The following is a 17,316-nucleotide window of genomic DNA, read 5'->3' as shown; positions in this document are numbered from 1 at the left end:
CCCCCCCACCCCCTTCCCTCCGCCACAGCTTACCTTTGGAGTAGACGGTGGTTCTGGGGGTAACGTCCACGTCCAGGGACGGGCCAAAGGGGAAGGCCCAGAGTGCCGACTGCCTGGCCAGGAACAGCAGCGACAGCCACAGCAGCGCTAGCATTCTGCTCGGCTCCGCCATGGCGGATCGGCTACACTGTGGTGGTCGCGGTGTACTGTGTTGGTCGTACACAGACCAGCAGCTTGTATCTGGTCGGTTCGATCCTCAACGGACAGCTGGGAGCTCTTCTCAGCTCATCCTGACTGCAACCAGGCCCCGTCTGTGACGGGGGAAAGGAAATAGTTCAACAGGGAACGCAGACGTTGATCTCCTTCTGCGTCGCGGATACGTTTCATTGTTCGAAACGCACAACTCAGGCAAATGGTGTCATGGTTCCAATTCCCCGTCGAAGAGTATTGCGTGCCACCGGGCACAATGAGCACTGGGCGGATACATTCCTCACAAAAGCGGAATGTATCCGCTTTTTGACAGATAGATTCTGTGGAAAAGGACAGACATCTTTATCCGTCGTTCTTTCATTTCCATTGAAGAGCCCGAGGAGGAACGACCTCATGAGACCTTTCACCAGACGCATAACCGCCCGGTTTGATAAACAACAAGTCATGACGCCTGAGGGTAACTAACCTAAGGGTCAACTTCCCCAGCCGTCCTCAGTGACCGCACAAGTTGAACTTCCAAGATATCGCTAATTAGCAAAACCTAATGAGTCAGGCTGTGTTATGCAACGAGCCAATTAAATACTTTTGGGGATGGGGGACACACACACAGACACACACAGCGTGTGGCAGTGATATGGCCCCCCTCCGTCTCAACATTAGCCACGCACACAATGGACCTCAACGATGCTTAATCTGGCAATTAGAGGCCGCATGCCATCAGTCCGATCTCCCCGCAGTCGCCCCCGCTCCGGCTCGCCAGCCGAAACGCGTTTGCCGTTCTGGGAGCGGGAAGGGGACAGCAGTGGTGACTCCGCGAGTCTGCACGGCGGACATGAGAGATTGCTGCCACCGCCTCCGTCATTAATGACTCGCCCAGAACCACCAGATGACATGTAATGCGGCTAAATGAATTATCCCAGTCATCTGAGTTCAGGGCTTTATGTTTTATTCCGTGGGCCTTATGGTGTCTGTGTTTGTAAATTGCGTTAAAGCATTTCCCTAATTTAGCTTCACCACTTCCACAGGATTCTTATGCAAGAGCTTATATTAGTCATCTGTAAAGTGTACCGGTAGATATTGGGAACCAGATAGATACTCTATCTTTCTGACCAAAATAGAGTAAGAAAAAGAAAAAACAGTGAGTGCATTCCCAAATGTACCTTTTATTGACCCAACACAAGTGGCTAAGTTTAAGCCTATTCAGTAAAAAGTTATACATAACCCGGACACAGTGTTGGCCCATTCTTAATGTTCCGCCATGGAATCAGAGTATCATTCACATAGAACTCACCATATGGTGGAGGAGGAATAGTCTACTTAACTTAGCATGTGGGCCAAAGAGTTAGTTTCCCTGTGATGTTGCACCTCGTGTAACAAACAAGATCCCTCCTCGTCCTCTCGAGAGGAGAGGGCAGGGAGAAGGCATAAGGCCTTGGCTTCATTCTATGTTTGGTTTGTTTGTTGTCCTTGTGTCCGAAAAACAACACAGCAAAGTCAACACATCTTTGTCCTCCCTGCCCGGCCCTGTTGTGATGTGTGCGGCTGTAGATGGCGCTAGTGGTGACAGAGCCATTATGTGCGGCCACAACAGCACGATAACACCAGCAGGAACGGTAAACACATCTGTTTCAGTGTGTGGGGGGGGGGGGGGGGGGACCGATTCGATCAGAAGAGCAGGAGCCGCGTCGGAAACGAAACAGCGTGTGCTGATCAAGAGTGAAATGAGCAAATGGTTTTGAATATGTAGAGATGCTTTAGTTTAGAGAGCTATCTTCGTTTCTCCCATCATGCTGTCTGCTTGGCACGGCGGTATCGGGAAAATATCTAATCTAGGCCATGTGTGTCCTCAAAAAATACTCACATCTCTACCATTCATTCATTTCAAAGGTCAACCAACCGCAAAACACGTATTTAGAGACCGAGCACTAGAAGTGATTTTTAGAAACAACTTTCAGCTCCACCTTGGGGGACATCTATACCGTATATATTAGTTCTGAAAAACAAATTATTCAGACTTCTATTTCAATCCCAAACGAGCTGTAAAGAGCCTAATGGATAGGAAGGGCACGAACCATGACTAAAGGGATGTGTAGAAGAGGAACAAGGCTGTGAGTGATGAACAATTGTTCTGACATGAAGAAAGCAGAACATGGATCTCCTCTGAGAACCATGAATTTAAGATTGTGTCTAGCATTAATCCTCTGTTCTAGAAAGAAACAGTCCTGCCGTTGACAAGCTTTATTTGATAAACATAAAATAATGATCACTGAAAACCCCCATGCAGCCATACTGCATAATCACGTGTTTAAATATTTAATTCGATTTCTGTGATGTTGTGTTGAATATTTTGGTTTTTTTAACCAAAAAAGTGAGCAGAAAACTGCCATGGGCTAAGAGGAATCTATTTTGGTCGACGACTGCCGGAGCATTTGGCTCCATAAGCTACTGAACACCTGGGAGGGAAGACAGCTCCCTGATCTGCTTTCCGGATCCTCTTTTATAGGACCATTTACATTTGGATCTCTTTGATGAAACTTTTCTATGAGACTCACTACTGCGCTGCCAGGCTATATCGAGGGCCTACATGGGGGTCACGAGGGAGGGGGACTCTGGATCCTGATGTGACACAACCTCTGGTTCCCACCACAACCACCGCCTGACCCCTGCCAACATCTTGTTTGCCGAAGCAGTGGACTCTTGCCCATGTGGTGTGTGTGTGTGTGTGTGTGTGTGTGTGTGTGTGTGTGTGTGTGTGTGTGTGTGTGTGTGTGTGTGACGTGTGTGTGCCTGCGTGCTTGTGTGTGTGTGTGTGTGTGTGTGTGTGTGTGTGTGTGTGTGTGTGTGTGTGTGCGTGTGTGCGTGCGTGCGTGTGTGTGCGTGCGTGCGCGCGCCCGCGTGTGTGTGTGTGTGTGTGTGCACGCCCCGTTGGTCAGTTAACGAGCCTATTCGTTAATATAAACATCGATGAGTTATAGAAGTCTTAACAGCCGCAAAAAACACTCAATTTTTTTTGCAATTCTCCTACGAAGAACGGTGGCGGGCTATGCTGAAGTTGACACAAGTTACGTGCATGACCTTAATGGCTGACAAAATGTATGATTGATAAAAAAAAATGCAATGAAAGAATTAAAACATATGCTACATTAATATGGAGGAGGACACACAAGGGTTGTGTTGCTTTGAACGTGACACAAAAGCAACACAATCCATCTGCACCTGAAGAGGACTGCGGCATGGCGGGACTACACAGCCACACTCACCTACTAGGTGGTTAAGAAAAGAGATAAAGTAGGTCCCAGAAAGGTATAAACGCGTTGAAAGACCTACCTGCTTGTCGCTGGCGTCGCGGGGTGCAATTATGTGTGTGGTTCCTCTGTCCAATATGACACTGCGCCGTTATACCCACATACACACGCATACACACATACACACATACACACGGCACTGTCAAACCGAACTACACCGGTATACCAAACTCAAAAAAATCCATCTCGCTCTCTCTCTCGCTCTTTCGCTCTCGCTCTCGCTCTCGCTCTCTCTCTCTCTCTCTCTCTCTCTCTCTCTCTCTCTCTCTCTCTCTCTCTCTCTCTCTCTCTCTCTCTCTCTCTCTCTCTCTCTCTCTCTCTCTCTCTCTCTCTCTCTCTCGCTATCTTTCAGCACCACCTGACGCTACTATTTCTACCTTTACATGATCACAACAGATAGCCTCTAAACTCTGTATTCAACAGTTTCAGAACAGGAACAGTACATCTCTAATTTATTACAGTCGTCGATTACAGTATTAGATGGTTTTAGATATTATTTTCAACGCCAACAATGATCGGATTCATGGATTCTAACGTCCTAAAAAAAGGTTCTGATGTTGGGCATTTACTGATGTGAGGGCCTGGTGACAATATAGGCCTATGTAAACGCAAATACGTCAGCTTTATGCACGGACCTATTAAAGAAGGCTTTATGTTGAAAGCACGACGTTAAATGGACCACCTCGTTCCGTTGAGATTTCTCTGAAGATCTCAGAGTGTGATGCCTGACTGCCCCCTATCGGCCCCAACATGTCATCGCTGACCACTAAGGCTTATATGATGTTTGTGTTCAGTGGATCTGGACGCTGATGGCCACGAGATTAAGGATAATACCGATTCTGTTCATAATATAGATAACGTCGTGGTAATTGGGTAGATGTTCAATGGTCACACACACACACACACACACACACACACACACACACACACACACACACACACACGCGCGCGCGCGCGCACACACACACACACACACACACACACACACACACACACACACACACACACACACACACACACACACACACACACATAAACGCACACGTTTTTTACATTTACTCAAATGTTCTAAATCCCATTTAAAAGAGGATTCTCCAAGCTTGTGAATCCAAATTTATTTACGGGTTATTACGTCAACATGGTGTGCGACTCTAATGATTCCCATTCAATGGTACTCCAAGACTCAATATTTATAATAGTTGATATTCTTATTCCCATGTCCTTATTTCCCATCCTTACAGTCTGGAAATTCTGCAATTTCTATAAACATTGTGTTTTGTATAATTACGTTATTTCTGCTATCGCAATTTTTTCCCTTAATGTAATATGCTGCCATGTCCAAATGATTGGATTATGCATAATGACCCTGTGTTCTAGAGTGCCTTTTATAAAAAATAAAAACATTGACTTTGACTTTGACAGCGCTTGGTGGGGCTATTTCTCCCAATATCAGCGAGGCCCTTCTTCCCTTTAAAAAATAAATAAATAAAAAGGTCATGCCCACGCATGCAGCGACAGCTCTGCAAAGTGGACATCAGAGTTGAAAAAGTAGGATAAGTATCATCACGAGTTACCTAGAATTAGAGCATTTATTATTAAAACCCATCCAAATGGAATGCCTCCGTTAAGTGAGTGACTAACGACGTGCGTCGCTACGCACGTCGGTGGTCACTCATGGAGCTCGACCATGGAGCTCGACCCTATCCAAAGGGGCGTGGCGCCTCGGCCCTAATGCAATTGCTATCGAAGGGGGGCGTGGCGCCACGCCCCCCTCCCCGGGACCACGGCGCTGTCGTGTCCAGAGCCAGGGGAGTTCCGGGGAGATTCAGACGTGTGACGTGGTCCTGTCTACAATAGTAAACGCAATAGCGGATGCTGCAGTTTAGGACCGCATTTCTAGGACCCTACATTTTGTAACACGTTTGTATTTCCTTGGCGAATGCATCTCATGATTCATTTAGGAATGATTAATGAAAACGTGATGAAACACAGTACGTTGCGAATCATATCTAAAACGACCGAAATAAACCCTAACCCTAATCGTAACCATCTATAACCAATACTTAAACTTAACTTTTAAATTAGGTTACAGATGCATCTCCAATCTAATTCCTAAATGCAACCATCTCCAGCTAATACCTGAACTAAACCATCTCTAACTAATACCTGAACTTAAACATCTCTAACCTCATACCTCAACTAAGCATCTCTAATACCTAAGCTAACCATCTAACAAGGTAAAATCAGCAATATAGTAAAGTAGAAAATCCAACATTTACAAAGCCATCCTAGGATCTATTATAAATAACTCGCCTGCGCATGCGCCTTGGCAAACTCAAATCAACGGCGGTCCTGGGAGTGCGGTCCTACGACTGCGGGGCGCACTATTCGCTGTTGCAGGAACTCTTAAGTCGCCCACCGCCGCTGATCAGCAGTCAAGCAACTGGTAACGCCGTTACTTCAAACATCCGTGGAGCTCGGATCGATGGTTTTATTGGCGGTAAGTATCGGAGTGTACGATTCAATTGGAGTCTGAGTAACGCGTTTCTTAAATACTGTCATCCGTTTGCGCCAGTCGGACTGTTGTTCGCTCCGCAACTAGCGCGATGCTAACTCAACAGCGCTACTTGACGACAGCTAACCCGCTAGCCCTAAGCTAGCCCGGCTGGTGCACGGGTGGGACGAGATCTGTGGGTTTATCTCATGGCTGTTGATCGATATCCACGGCTGTTGGTCGATATCCACGTGTTGATACTGCGAAACCCGACCGAGCAACCTGTGGGCTGTCTGCTGAGACAATCGAGATTAAAACGCAAGGCATGACTCAAAACTGTCAGGCATGTAAAGACTGCATGTATGAACTCATGAAAAATTCACGAGTGATTCATCCTCTTATTCTCGGTTCGAGACCCTCCGATCCTTCAGGAATCATGCATGCCTGCTGATGCAACTGTTGTTATTTTCCAGCCGGCGAAGATGCGCTTATAGGACGTATGTGTTTTCTTTCTGAATAATTTTGCCCAAGTGTTTGTTAGTATTAATGCTCGAGTTGTGTTCGAGCATTACAGTTGTATTGTGCCCGTGTGTAAGGCGATCGGGGGTCCCACGCCCACGTCTGAAAGCCTCCACCGCTTGGGGACGCAACAGGTGTGTCAGCCAAGTTGTCATCGACACTGGAAACAAATCGTAATCTGCTTTCTTGAATGGATTTGCATTGGAGGGGTATTATCGTGCCCTGCAGCCTCTCCCTGGTTTATTAGACGTCCTCGGATAAGGTCAGGGGAGAATCGCTCACTATGCGTCCGTGGAACAAAACAGGAAGTCTCTTCACGTGTCATTGCTTTTATCGCTGCGACTCTTGACAGGGGGGGGGGAGGAGCAGTCAATGCTTCTACACCGAAAGATGTTGGTTATGCCCTGATGGCATGAGCCACCTGTGAAATCTATTTGGTTGGGTGGTAAGAGCTCTCTGAAGTGTTTGCCATGTCAACCGTTTTTTTTATTTTAAGAATGCTGTTTAGGTATGCCTTTTTCGCCTCGGGATATTTATATCTCGAAGGTTCCCTGTAATTTTCCTCTTGCATGAATAGATTTGTGCACAGGGATAGTTGGTGTGGTTTTGTTCAGTTTCAGCTTGCAACAAGTCTAACGTGTGCCAAATGAAGGCTTTTGGTATTTGGAGGAAGTTATTTTGCAGAAGTGTCGAGGCATGCTACTGGAATTTATTGTTCATAAAACATTAATCAGTTGAAGCGCATTTGAAGAGCACATAAATCATTAAGTATCCATGCTGTTCTTAAGCCAAAATGATTTAAGGCAATGTGACTAATGATGACTAAGGTTTGAATACTAGGTTAAGTAGCATAAATCAATTTGTTGCAAAGTGTAAGCTCAATATGCTGTATCTTTGCATATAAAGGGAAGTCTGATAAAGTTATTTCCAGTCAGAAGTAAACGCCCTATTTAAAGTTGGAAGTTCCAGCTGTAAATAGGGCGCATATTTCTTGATTCCCGTGTGGAATCAAGAAATATGCAAACAGTTGTCACACATATGGCTCAGGTTGTACACACAAACACCCCTATTTCTTTGTCTTGCGGGTCATTCCCTCCCCACCCATAAAACCAGCATGCACACCCACACTACACCACACACTACAGCTCTAGGTAGTGTGTACATGTGGCAAGGAAGGAGAGGCTGTCTTGACAAACAGGATATGACCTTCTACCACCGCTCCCCTGACCTGTCCGGAGATAGTCCCAGTGGACTGAGACTAGGGTTTACACGCACATGGATGCAATTAGAGATTATGTTGGGCGACCCAAATTCTATTTACGTTATTTAAGAACCTACAAAGGAAAATACTCGAAATAGTGTTCTGCTATTATGTATCAAAAAACACATTATGATGCTGTAGGAGGCATTAGCTCACGAATGGCTTCAGACTAAATGTAGGAAGCAACCGGAGAAAACAGACGATGTGAATGCCTCAAACTGCGGACTGAAAACTGTATGTGTGTGTGTGCTATCATTAACGCCTTCATAATAATAATCAAAATGACTTCATGATGACAGGCGGCAGTAAGGCGGTGACCCCCCCCCCCCCAGGCCGGCGTGGAGGACGGTGAGGAGCTGAGCGGGGCGGGGGTGGAGGAGGAGGAGGAGGGGGAGGAAGCATGGGCGCGCGGCGGTGGCTCTACCGGCCGGCCGTCCCCAACACGGCCGTCCTGTACGGCTCGCTGGCCCTCTTCGTGTCCATCCTCCACAACGTGTTCCTGCTGTACTACGTCGAGACCTTCGTGTCCGTCTACAAGATCGACAAGGTCTCCTTCTGGGTGGGAGAGGTAGGCCAACGTGCGGAGAGAGAGAGAGAGAGAGAGAGGGAAGGCCAAACAAATCCTTAAATTCACATCCAAACAAAGAAAACTGTATTCTATTTTTAAATTACAAACCTCGTACGCATCCAAAAGATGAAACGCTGCTGAGGACAGGACGTGGTCTTGCTCGCTGAACCATCAACCCACCTCGCCATTGTTGGTGTCCAACGGCCCAGCTGGCTGTCAGTGAGTGTGTTAAGCGTCGTTGTCTACAGAGCCCTTTAACGTTGGCTCCTTCCCCCTCCAAAGGCCGTGTTCCTGATATGGAACAGCTTCAACGACCCCCTCTTCGGCTGGTTGAGCGACCGGGCCTTTCTTAGCTCGCCACAGTGAGTCTCTCCCCATCTCCCTGTATTTATAACTGCAGTCAGTCACCAAATGTAGTGAGATCTTCTCGTAGGACGGCCATTATCCTGGACTGTTGAGCGGTGGTCCTGTGTGTACCACCTCCATCTATTCTAGTATAGATATTGCATTGCTGTTGAGTTGTTTTAATGCTGCTATACTGTTCCTTTTTGTTTTTACTTTATTAATTAATTGTCATGTTTTTGACATGATGTAAATTAGCCTCTTGGCTAACTCGTAAAACATAAAAAAAAAAAATTACAACTAAAGTTCATTGATGTGTACTGTCACTATGAATACAATTTGAAGGCATGACGCCCCCTCTTACGTTGTTCGGCCCCCCTCCCTCCCCCCCTCCCCAGGGTGGGCTCCCAGATCACATCCCCCGAGGTGGTGCTGAAGCGCCTGGCCGCCCTCTCCCGCAACGGGCCCCTGTTCGCCCTCTCCTTCCTGGGCTTCTGGGTGGCGTGGGCGCGGCCCTCGCTCCAGTTCCTGGTGTGCCTGTGCCTCTACGACGGCTTCCTCACCGCCGTGGACCTCAACCACAACGCCCTGCTGGCGGACCTGGCGGTGTCGGCGGCGGATCGCACGCGCCTCAACTTCCACTGCTCGCTGTTCAGCGCCGTGGGCTCGCTGTCCGTCTTCCTGTCCTACTGCTTCTGGGACAAGGAGGACCTGCGCTCGTTCCGGCTGTTCTGCGTGGCGCTGGCGGCCGTGTCGGCGCTGGGCTTCTGGGCCGTGTCCCGGCTGCTGCGGCAGCGCTTCGAGAGCCAGCTCCGCCCCGGGACGAACGACGCTGCCGGCCTCAAAGAGTGAGTGGCTCACCGGGGAGAGCGTGTACCGTTAAAGGCCCAGTCCTGATCGCAGTGACCCCGGTTGGTTTTTTTGCACGTGGTGCATTGCTGCTGATGTCCTCCCCTCCATCTCCAATTCCATCCTGTCTATCTCACTCTATCATCAAGCATAATAATGCAATTAAAAAGAGTGGTGACGTGGCGTTCCGCGCCGTTTCCACGCCGTTTCCACGCTGTTCCGCGCTGTTCCGCTTGACAGCAGAGGCCTGATAGGAGACAAAGCCACAGTCTTGGCTGAGATCCATGTTGGTTTAAAGTTTAAATCTCTAACACCATTGTTGTTATTGTAGTTTACGGTTCAAATCCCCAAAGCCATTGTTGTTGCAGTTAAACGTTTTTATATCAGGCTCTTCCACTCAATTGAAGAACTACTGAAAATGAATAGCATAGCCATAATTGGAAGCAAGCAATGTTACTTACTTTCATTATTACATTTTTGTGGTTTTTATTTCCCTTATTCCCCTCACTGTCTCCCCATTAGGATAGTTACTTACTTCCTTACTAGTGTGCACTATCTATCTATCCATTTCCTCTTTCCTCCTTTTTACCATGGTTGTGCGTGAGATAGATAAATAAACTTTGACTTGATGTGCAACCAAATCGTTTTGCTCCTGTTGTGACCGTCGTCCCTCTCCCGTCTCCCCCAGGCTGGGCATCGGCCATGCCCTGCCTCCCCAGGAACAGCCCGTCACCATCGGACAGTACCTCAGGCAGCTCTCCAAGCACAAGAACTTCATGTGGTTCGCGTCGATGAACCTCGTCCAGGTAAACACCAAGGTGTCGCACCCGACGTCAGGCACGCTGACGTCAGAGTATACCAAACACGCACACGCAGTCAAGAGATCCTGTATCAACAAACCATGGCCAGATGGACAGAGTGTTGAAACTGCTGCTAATCAAGTGGGACATGATATTGGGTCAGACACCATTTAGCCTAACCAATAGGGCTGTCTCTTTACTTTCTTTTTCTTTTTCTCCTAAATTAGGTTATGTTTTCCTTTTTAGTTTAAGAAGTCCTTGTAGCAAAGCCAATTACTTCATGTCACCTAGACGTCTGCCACACTCTAAACCAATCTTTAATTTAAGACAAAGGATGCAGGGTGGTAGTGTTGAAAGACCGGTTTATTATCAAGCTTTGATAATTTTACGTGTGTGTGTGTGTGTGTGTGTGTGTGTGTGTGTGTGTGTGTGTGTGTGTGTGTGTGTGTGTGTGTGTGTGTGTGTGTGTGTGTGTGTGTGTGTGTGTGTGTGTGTGTGTGTGTGTGTGTGTGTGTGTGTGGATGGCTGGTTTAACCTATGGCTTGTTCTACAGATGTGCAGCCTCACCCAGCCACATAGTCCGATTAGTCTCGGGCAGGTGGGGCGGCTTAAACCGGCCATCATCCACACACGCTACCACATTCCTACTTTAATAGATGCAGCCCTTTAATAGGCCGTTGTTGGACCATTGGTAACACATCGGTATTACTAATCTGATTTCAAGGGCCACCTCTTGAGACAACAACACAAAACCTGTTTGTATGAGTACTGTGACTACCTTCTCTCTGCTTTGAGTTCCTGGTGTCTAACCCTGGTTCCTCATCACTGACTCTGAGCTGGTACTCTCCCCCTGCAGGTGTTTCACTGCCACTTCAACAGCAACTTCTTCCCCCTGTTCCTCGAACATCTGCTCTCGGACAACATCTCGGCCTCGGCCGGCTCTCTCCTGCTAGGTAGCGGTCGCTTTCAGAGGAGCAGAGCGTTCCCAAACTCCCATGCATGTGAACAGTAGTCCGACTGGAACATTCTGCTCTGTCGTGAAATACTGTTGAGTTCAAAGTAGGGATCGACCGATATATCGGTCGGCCGATATTATCGGCCGATATTCGCGTTTTTTACGTGTATCGGTATCGGCCGATACGCGGCCGATTTTTGCCGATATTTTTTTCGCCCTTTTTTTTTTTTTTTTTTTACTTGTTCTACCTCACCTGTTTTTACTATTTGTTAAATATAGTTTTTTATATTGAAGTTCAATAAATGTTCCTTTTTTTTAATTGAGACTTGTAACATTTGTTATCAGTGTAATTTTTATGATTGAGGGAGCAAAAAAAAAAAAAAAAAAGAAAAGTAGTATCGGCTCTAAATATCGGTATCGGCTAAGGCTGATGAAAAAATATCGGTATCGTATCGGCCCTAAAAAATCCGTATCGGTCGATCCCTAGTTCAAAGTGTGTGTGTGTGTGTGTGTGTGTGTGTGTGTGTGTGTGTGTGTGTGTGTGTGTGTGTGTGTGTGTGTGTGTGTGTGTGTGTGTGTGTGTGTGTGTGTGTGTGTGTGTGTGTCGTTGCTTCAACTACACAAATGCACCACAGCTCTTCGCTAATAGTGAGTAACGTGTGTGTGGGGCTCTTCTCTCCTCTGGGCCAGGCGTCTCCTACATCGCGCCACACCTCAACAACCTGTACTTCCTGACCCTGTGTCGGCGCTACGGCGTGTACCAGGTGATCCGCTGGCTCTTCATGCTCAAGCTGGGCCTCAGCGTGGCCATGCTGCTAGCCGGAGCCGACCATATCTACCTACTGTGCATCTTCATCGCCAGGTAGCGCGCGCAAGTGACTCACACGTGCACGCCCGTCGGGCTGGAATCAGGGAAAGCACAGAGTTGTAGTTTTGTTTCCTCATTGCCTAAAGAGCACTTCATTATTTTTCTCTTATTTTACTACGTTGCATGGCTCGTGCCGGAAGAGAGTATTGGTTTTGCCGATGCCTCAGGCTTTATTCAGTTGGTTTCACTTTCGCTGTTCGCTGATCCTATAGGGTCACTGTTCGCTGACCCTATGAAAACATAGGGTTTCATAGGGTTTCATACCCTATGGTTTCATAGGGTATGAAACCATAGGGTTTCATACCCTGCCACTTTGTTTCAGTCGTCTTAGGATTTCCCCTTTCAATCGAATTCTAACCTTTTTACAAGCAGCCGGTTCTCTTCATTCTGTCATAAACCAAAGGTCTCACATGTGACCAGTGGTGGCATTACATCTACTATTTAGTAAACGGAGAAGGATGGTGTCCATATAATTTCAGAGGCTTATTTTTTTTTCTTTTCATTCCCCCAAAAAATACATTAAACTTTAAACTGAAACAATCAATCTAAACACAGTGGGAACATCTGCTTAAATTTAAGACTTACAAAACAAGTGCTTTTTGCAAGCAAGTGTTCGACCTGTCTTACTGTCTCTCTCGTCCTCCATGTCTTACGGTCTCTCTCTGTCTCTCGCTGTGTCTTGTCTGTCTCTTTTTTTTTTTTTTTCTCTCTCACCCTCTCTCATTTCCTTCCTCCCCAGTAACCGCGTGTTCACAGAGGGAACGTGCAAGCTGCTGAACTTGGTCATCTCCGACCTGGTGGACGAGGATTTCGTGCTGAACCGCCGGCGGCAGGCGGCGTCCGCGCTGCTCTTCGGGATGGTCGCCCTGGTAACCAAACCAGGCCAGACCTTCGCCCCGCTCATCGGCACCTGGCTGCTTTGTTTCTACACAGGTACCCCCAGAATCTGTGCGTTAGTCTACACAGGTACCCCCAGAGTCTGTCTGTCAGCCTACACTGGTACCCCCATAGTCCAGACAGTCCCTTAGTCTACAGGGGTACCCCCAGTGTCTGTCTGTCAGTCTACACGGGTACCCCCAGAGTCTGTGCGTTAGTCTACACAAGTACCCCCAGTGTCTGTCTGTCAGCCTACACTGGTACCCCCATAGTCCAGACAGTCCCTTAGTCTCCACAGGTACCCCCAGAGTGTAGTTAATCTGTTGGTCTACACAGATAGCCCTAGACATTCTCTTGGTCACAGTGTAGTCTGCGCCTCTTGATGCATCGGGGCTGGAATGTGCTCCATTCTGGTCCGGTTCCTCTTGTGTCTTGTGGTTCGGGAGGATCTATAACTAGAGTTGGATTGAGATGTGAAACCGATCCCTGACATTATGTCTCGACTCGTGGTTAACAAGAACAACAAAAATCAGAATACAAAAAAAAAAAAATTATAATTTAATTCTTACTTAATACGCCCCCCCTCCTCCACTTTTCAGGATACGACATCTTCGAGCGGCGGCCCGCGCAGCATGCCCTGGTGGGGGTGGGAGTGAACCCCGAGGGAGGCCCCCAGGGCGCCGGCCCGGCCCCGGGCACGGCCCCCCTGCGCCTGGGCTGCTTCTACATGCTGGTGGTGGTCCCCATCATCTGCGCCCTCCTCCAGCTCACCGCCTGGTCCCGCTTCACGCTCCACGGCCGCAAACTGCAGGGCATTAAGACCCAGCGGCAGGGGGCGCAGCACGCCCCGCTGGCCGATGTCAAGGCCATCTGAGAGCCCGGGCGCACCGTGGGAGCGCTCTCGCACGCAGGGCACTTTTGGGCTAAAAATGGCCGTCGAGAAAGTGCCATTGACTTTGTTTGAAATGAACTTTGTATCGTTAGATTAGAGAGAGAGAGAGAGAGAGGAGAAAAACTGCCAAAAACTGAGAACTTGTTTTTATAGAAATTATATGAACAACAAATCTTTAAAGAACTGCCTTATTTTGATATTTTCATCATAAAAGGCTTCATATTTATATGTGAACTGATGACCGAGGCAATTAATCATTGTATTCGTTGTTGAATGGATGAACTTTTCTTATTTTGTAGTGGCGCTCATACTAGTACACACTGAACAACAACTAAAATATTGTTCAGTGTGCTTTTTTTTGGTTTTGCTTTTGTTTTTCAACCAAAACGAAGCCCAAAATAAATTTGTAGCTTTATGAGAACGATTGTGAAGCACAGGCTATGTTCCTTCTGGGTGTCAAAGTGAAACTACATGGAATACCCAGAGAGAACTGAAGCTAAATCAGTTCTCTCACTGTCCTCTGAACGTTAGCGATCCCAAGCCAAAACGGTTCTCTCTCTGTCCTCTGACCGTCAGAGAACCAAAGCCAAGACGGTTTTCTCACGTTCTCCTGACCGTGAGAGAACAACAGCTATAACGGTTGCCTCTGGCCTCTAACCGTGAGAGAACCAAAGCCAAGACGGTTCTCTCCGTCTTCTGGCTGTGATGACCCCTCCATGTTTTTTATTTTTCAATGCGGTGCTGCACATTTGTTAACGTTTTTGTATACTGACCAAGGTCTTGCACAAACCTGCCATTCATCTTATCGGCTTTTCAACATTGTAGGATTTGGGCTTGTGGAATTGGTGGGCATTATGACATTTATTTCAATATTTGTGTTTATCATATATACTGGTGTGTTGTATTTGGTCGATCAGAAAGGAAATGCCACCACTGTGCCAATTACGTATTTATACAACTTCTTTACATTCCATTTTTAGATGAATTGCGTCTTTGACACATTCATGACCCAAAATGTCAATAAATGTATCTAATCAAATCTTCCAGTGGCGGACTCAGACTGTTTGAAGGGCAGGGGCGAAAGAATACACATTCTGCACAACATGGGGACCAACCGGCGTGCAAAAAGCTATGATGCATCATGTATGGCCCTTTCCCTCGTATTCACCACTCCAGAGGGTACTTTTCCAACCATGGAGGCACTGTAAGGGCATTAAGAGGGCACTCATTGAGGCACGTTATCGAATTATCTTGTTCTAGAGGGCTCATCATCATAATTTATTGTAAGAAGGGGCACCCAATATTTTTTTTCACATGTAAAGGGAAGCCAATATGGCACTTTCTCTCGTATTCGCCACTCTTGAGGGCACTTTTTTAACCATGGTGGCATGGAACCATGCCCCCCCCCTGAGTCCGCCACTGAAATCTTCTGTTATACTGTCTACTTGATCCCTATTTTAGTGGCTGCTAACAGATCAAAGAAAAACGGAATTACTTAGAAAGCTCTTTGTGAAATGTGAAAAGTACTCATAATAATAATGTTTCAGTATGTATGAAATAAACTACTACACATGAAACTAACCAATTGGAAAGATTTTTTGTATTATAACGGACTCTCACTTACTCTTACCATAAGTCATTACCATAAATCACAATGTCTACATTAAATCTGGGGATTTTCTCATATAGACAAATACAATTAAAAGGTAACTTCCTATAAAAATACTTGGACTTGTCTTGCAGAACGCTGTAATATGCATACATTTTGTATTGGAAACAAAATAATTAGAATTGGTATACACAGGTATGGAAGAATTTCTACGATTTCTGAGTTAATTCAAATAATTAAGTTTTGAGGACTCCGAATTTAGACTTTACAGATTAAAAGTCCGTATTCCGTATTCTAATATCGGAGTTCTAGATTCCAAAAAAGAGTCAGAATCTGAGTTTATCTCACTATTGGAAGAAGAAAAGACTGAATTCTGAAATAAAGTATATTAAGCTTTCCTTAATGTAGCGAGAACACACATGAGTAGAGGAACCTAGTGCGCTTCTGCCTGCATCGTTTACATCAAATGCGCCTGCGCATTGAGCATGTGGGTGTGCTTTGTGTTTACCCATCATGCTTTGCCTCATGCAAGAAGTGTTGTAGATTGTTAAGCATTTAATAATGTTTTTGTTCACTCATATAATGCATGACTTTAAACTAAAAATGGTGTTAATATATAGGCCAAAAAAAATAATAAGATTCCGTTTTTACCTTTTAAACCCTTAGTGAGAAGGGTAGTTCTGCCAATGGGGTCCCCCGCGAACTCTACAACCGGTAGTACACTCTTGATTCTCTTCAGATCGCATAAATCTTTCGCCTTTTACTAAAGATTTCCGTGGAGAGGATCATTATGAGTATCAACTAATTTTTTGATGCCCTGCTTTACTGCGGGGCTTCCTATGTTGTGAATAAAAATTGAATCCCGCAAGGCTCCAATAGCAATCTCGCGTATCCGGTTCGAACGTGGCATAATACCATCTCTGCAAACTTTTATAAAAATATCTATACATCGGATTCATTCTGTTTAGTTTTTTTTCACAATGTAACCGAAGTTCATTTTTGTAGGTATATTTCAATAAAACCATGAGGGCATCACTAGACAATAATAGCAAAGCAGTGTGATTATGTATTATATATATAGATATAAATCTTCATACATTTCTACCTGACTATATCTAATAATAATAATAATAATATATTGAATTTGTAGAGCACTTTACATTTAAGAGTGAGGAAGAAAAATAAAAAGGGTTGTTTAAACATATAAGCCTAATGCATAAACAGTAAAAAATCTCTATATATATATTAGTATATGCTACACGTGAACCTCCTAAGATGGCGCAATTTGATTGGTTCGCTCTATCCCATGATTGAGATCTCTAGGTTTATTTATTGTTGGAGCGTTCACTAAAACAATTATTTAACCCAAGCTCCCTGAATAGTGGGCTATTCCTTACTATTTACTTCGCCTTCGGCGAATAATTATTAACTAAAGATAGAGGTGTCACGATACCGCAATAGACTTCAAATGATGTACTTTATTTAACAGTATAGAAAGCCCCGCAGTAATGCAGGGCATCAAAAAATTAGTTGATACTCATAATGATCCTCTCCACGGAAATCTTTAGTAAAAGGCGAAAGATTTATGCGATCTGAAGAGAATCAAGAGCGTACTGGCGGGCGAAGAGTTCTCGGGGAACCCTATTCGCAGAACTACCCTTCTCAGTGAGGGTTTAGAAGGAAAATAAATAATCGTATTTTTTTTGGTCTATATATAAACGCAATTTGTAGTTTGAAAGTAATGCATTATTTGTGTACAAATACATAT

The 17,316-nt window shown here is 45.8% G+C and overlaps 2 protein-coding genes and 2 non-coding genes across 4 annotated transcripts in view; 2 read left to right on the top strand and 2 right to left on the bottom strand.

Moving 5' to 3' along the window:
* sema4gb (sema domain, immunoglobulin domain (Ig), transmembrane domain (TM) and short cytoplasmic domain, (semaphorin) 4Gb) overlaps positions 1-3,690 on the bottom strand; it is a 31,239-nt gene extending 27,549 nt beyond the window's left edge. Inside the window, 2 exon segments of the mRNA XM_056577593.1 lie at positions 34-311; positions 3,538-3,690. Coding sequence (XP_056433568.1) covers positions 34-172 — 139 coding nt within the window. The 5' untranslated portion in view covers positions 173-311; positions 3,538-3,690.
* A 2,153-nt stretch (positions 3,691-5,843) lies between these two features.
* On the top strand, positions 5,844-15,535 carry mfsd13a (major facilitator superfamily domain containing 13A). Its single transcript, XM_056576739.1, has 9 exons — positions 5,844-6,015; positions 8,089-8,357; positions 8,640-8,719; positions 9,098-9,547; positions 10,237-10,354; positions 11,205-11,301; positions 11,994-12,165; positions 12,911-13,104; positions 13,647-15,535. The coding sequence occupies exons 2-9, from the start codon at positions 8,190-8,192 to the stop codon at positions 13,919-13,921; spliced, it is 1,554 nt and encodes a 517-aa protein (XP_056432714.1). The 5' UTR covers positions 5,844-6,015; positions 8,089-8,189; the 3' UTR covers positions 13,922-15,535.
* Positions 15,536-16,267: 732 nt separating this feature from the next.
* On the top strand, positions 16,268-16,383 carry LOC130371983 (U5 spliceosomal RNA). Its single transcript, XR_008893293.1, has one exon. It is a non-coding gene; the product is annotated as a U5 spliceosomal RNA (small nuclear RNA).
* Positions 16,384-17,044: 661 nt separating this feature from the next.
* Positions 17,045-17,160, bottom strand: LOC130371986 (U5 spliceosomal RNA). The gene has a single exon (XR_008893296.1). It is a non-coding gene; the product is annotated as a U5 spliceosomal RNA (small nuclear RNA).
* Between the last annotated feature and the right edge of the window lie 156 nt (positions 17,161-17,316).

This window comes from Gadus chalcogrammus, chromosome 18 (genome assembly GCF_026213295.1).
Source record: "Gadus chalcogrammus isolate NIFS_2021 chromosome 18, NIFS_Gcha_1.0, whole genome shotgun sequence".
In the NCBI taxonomy this organism is placed as follows: domain Eukaryota; kingdom Metazoa; phylum Chordata; class Actinopteri; order Gadiformes; family Gadidae; genus Gadus; species Gadus chalcogrammus.
Note: the sequence above shows the minus strand (reverse complement) of the source record. Positions and strands in the feature narration are given on the sequence as shown.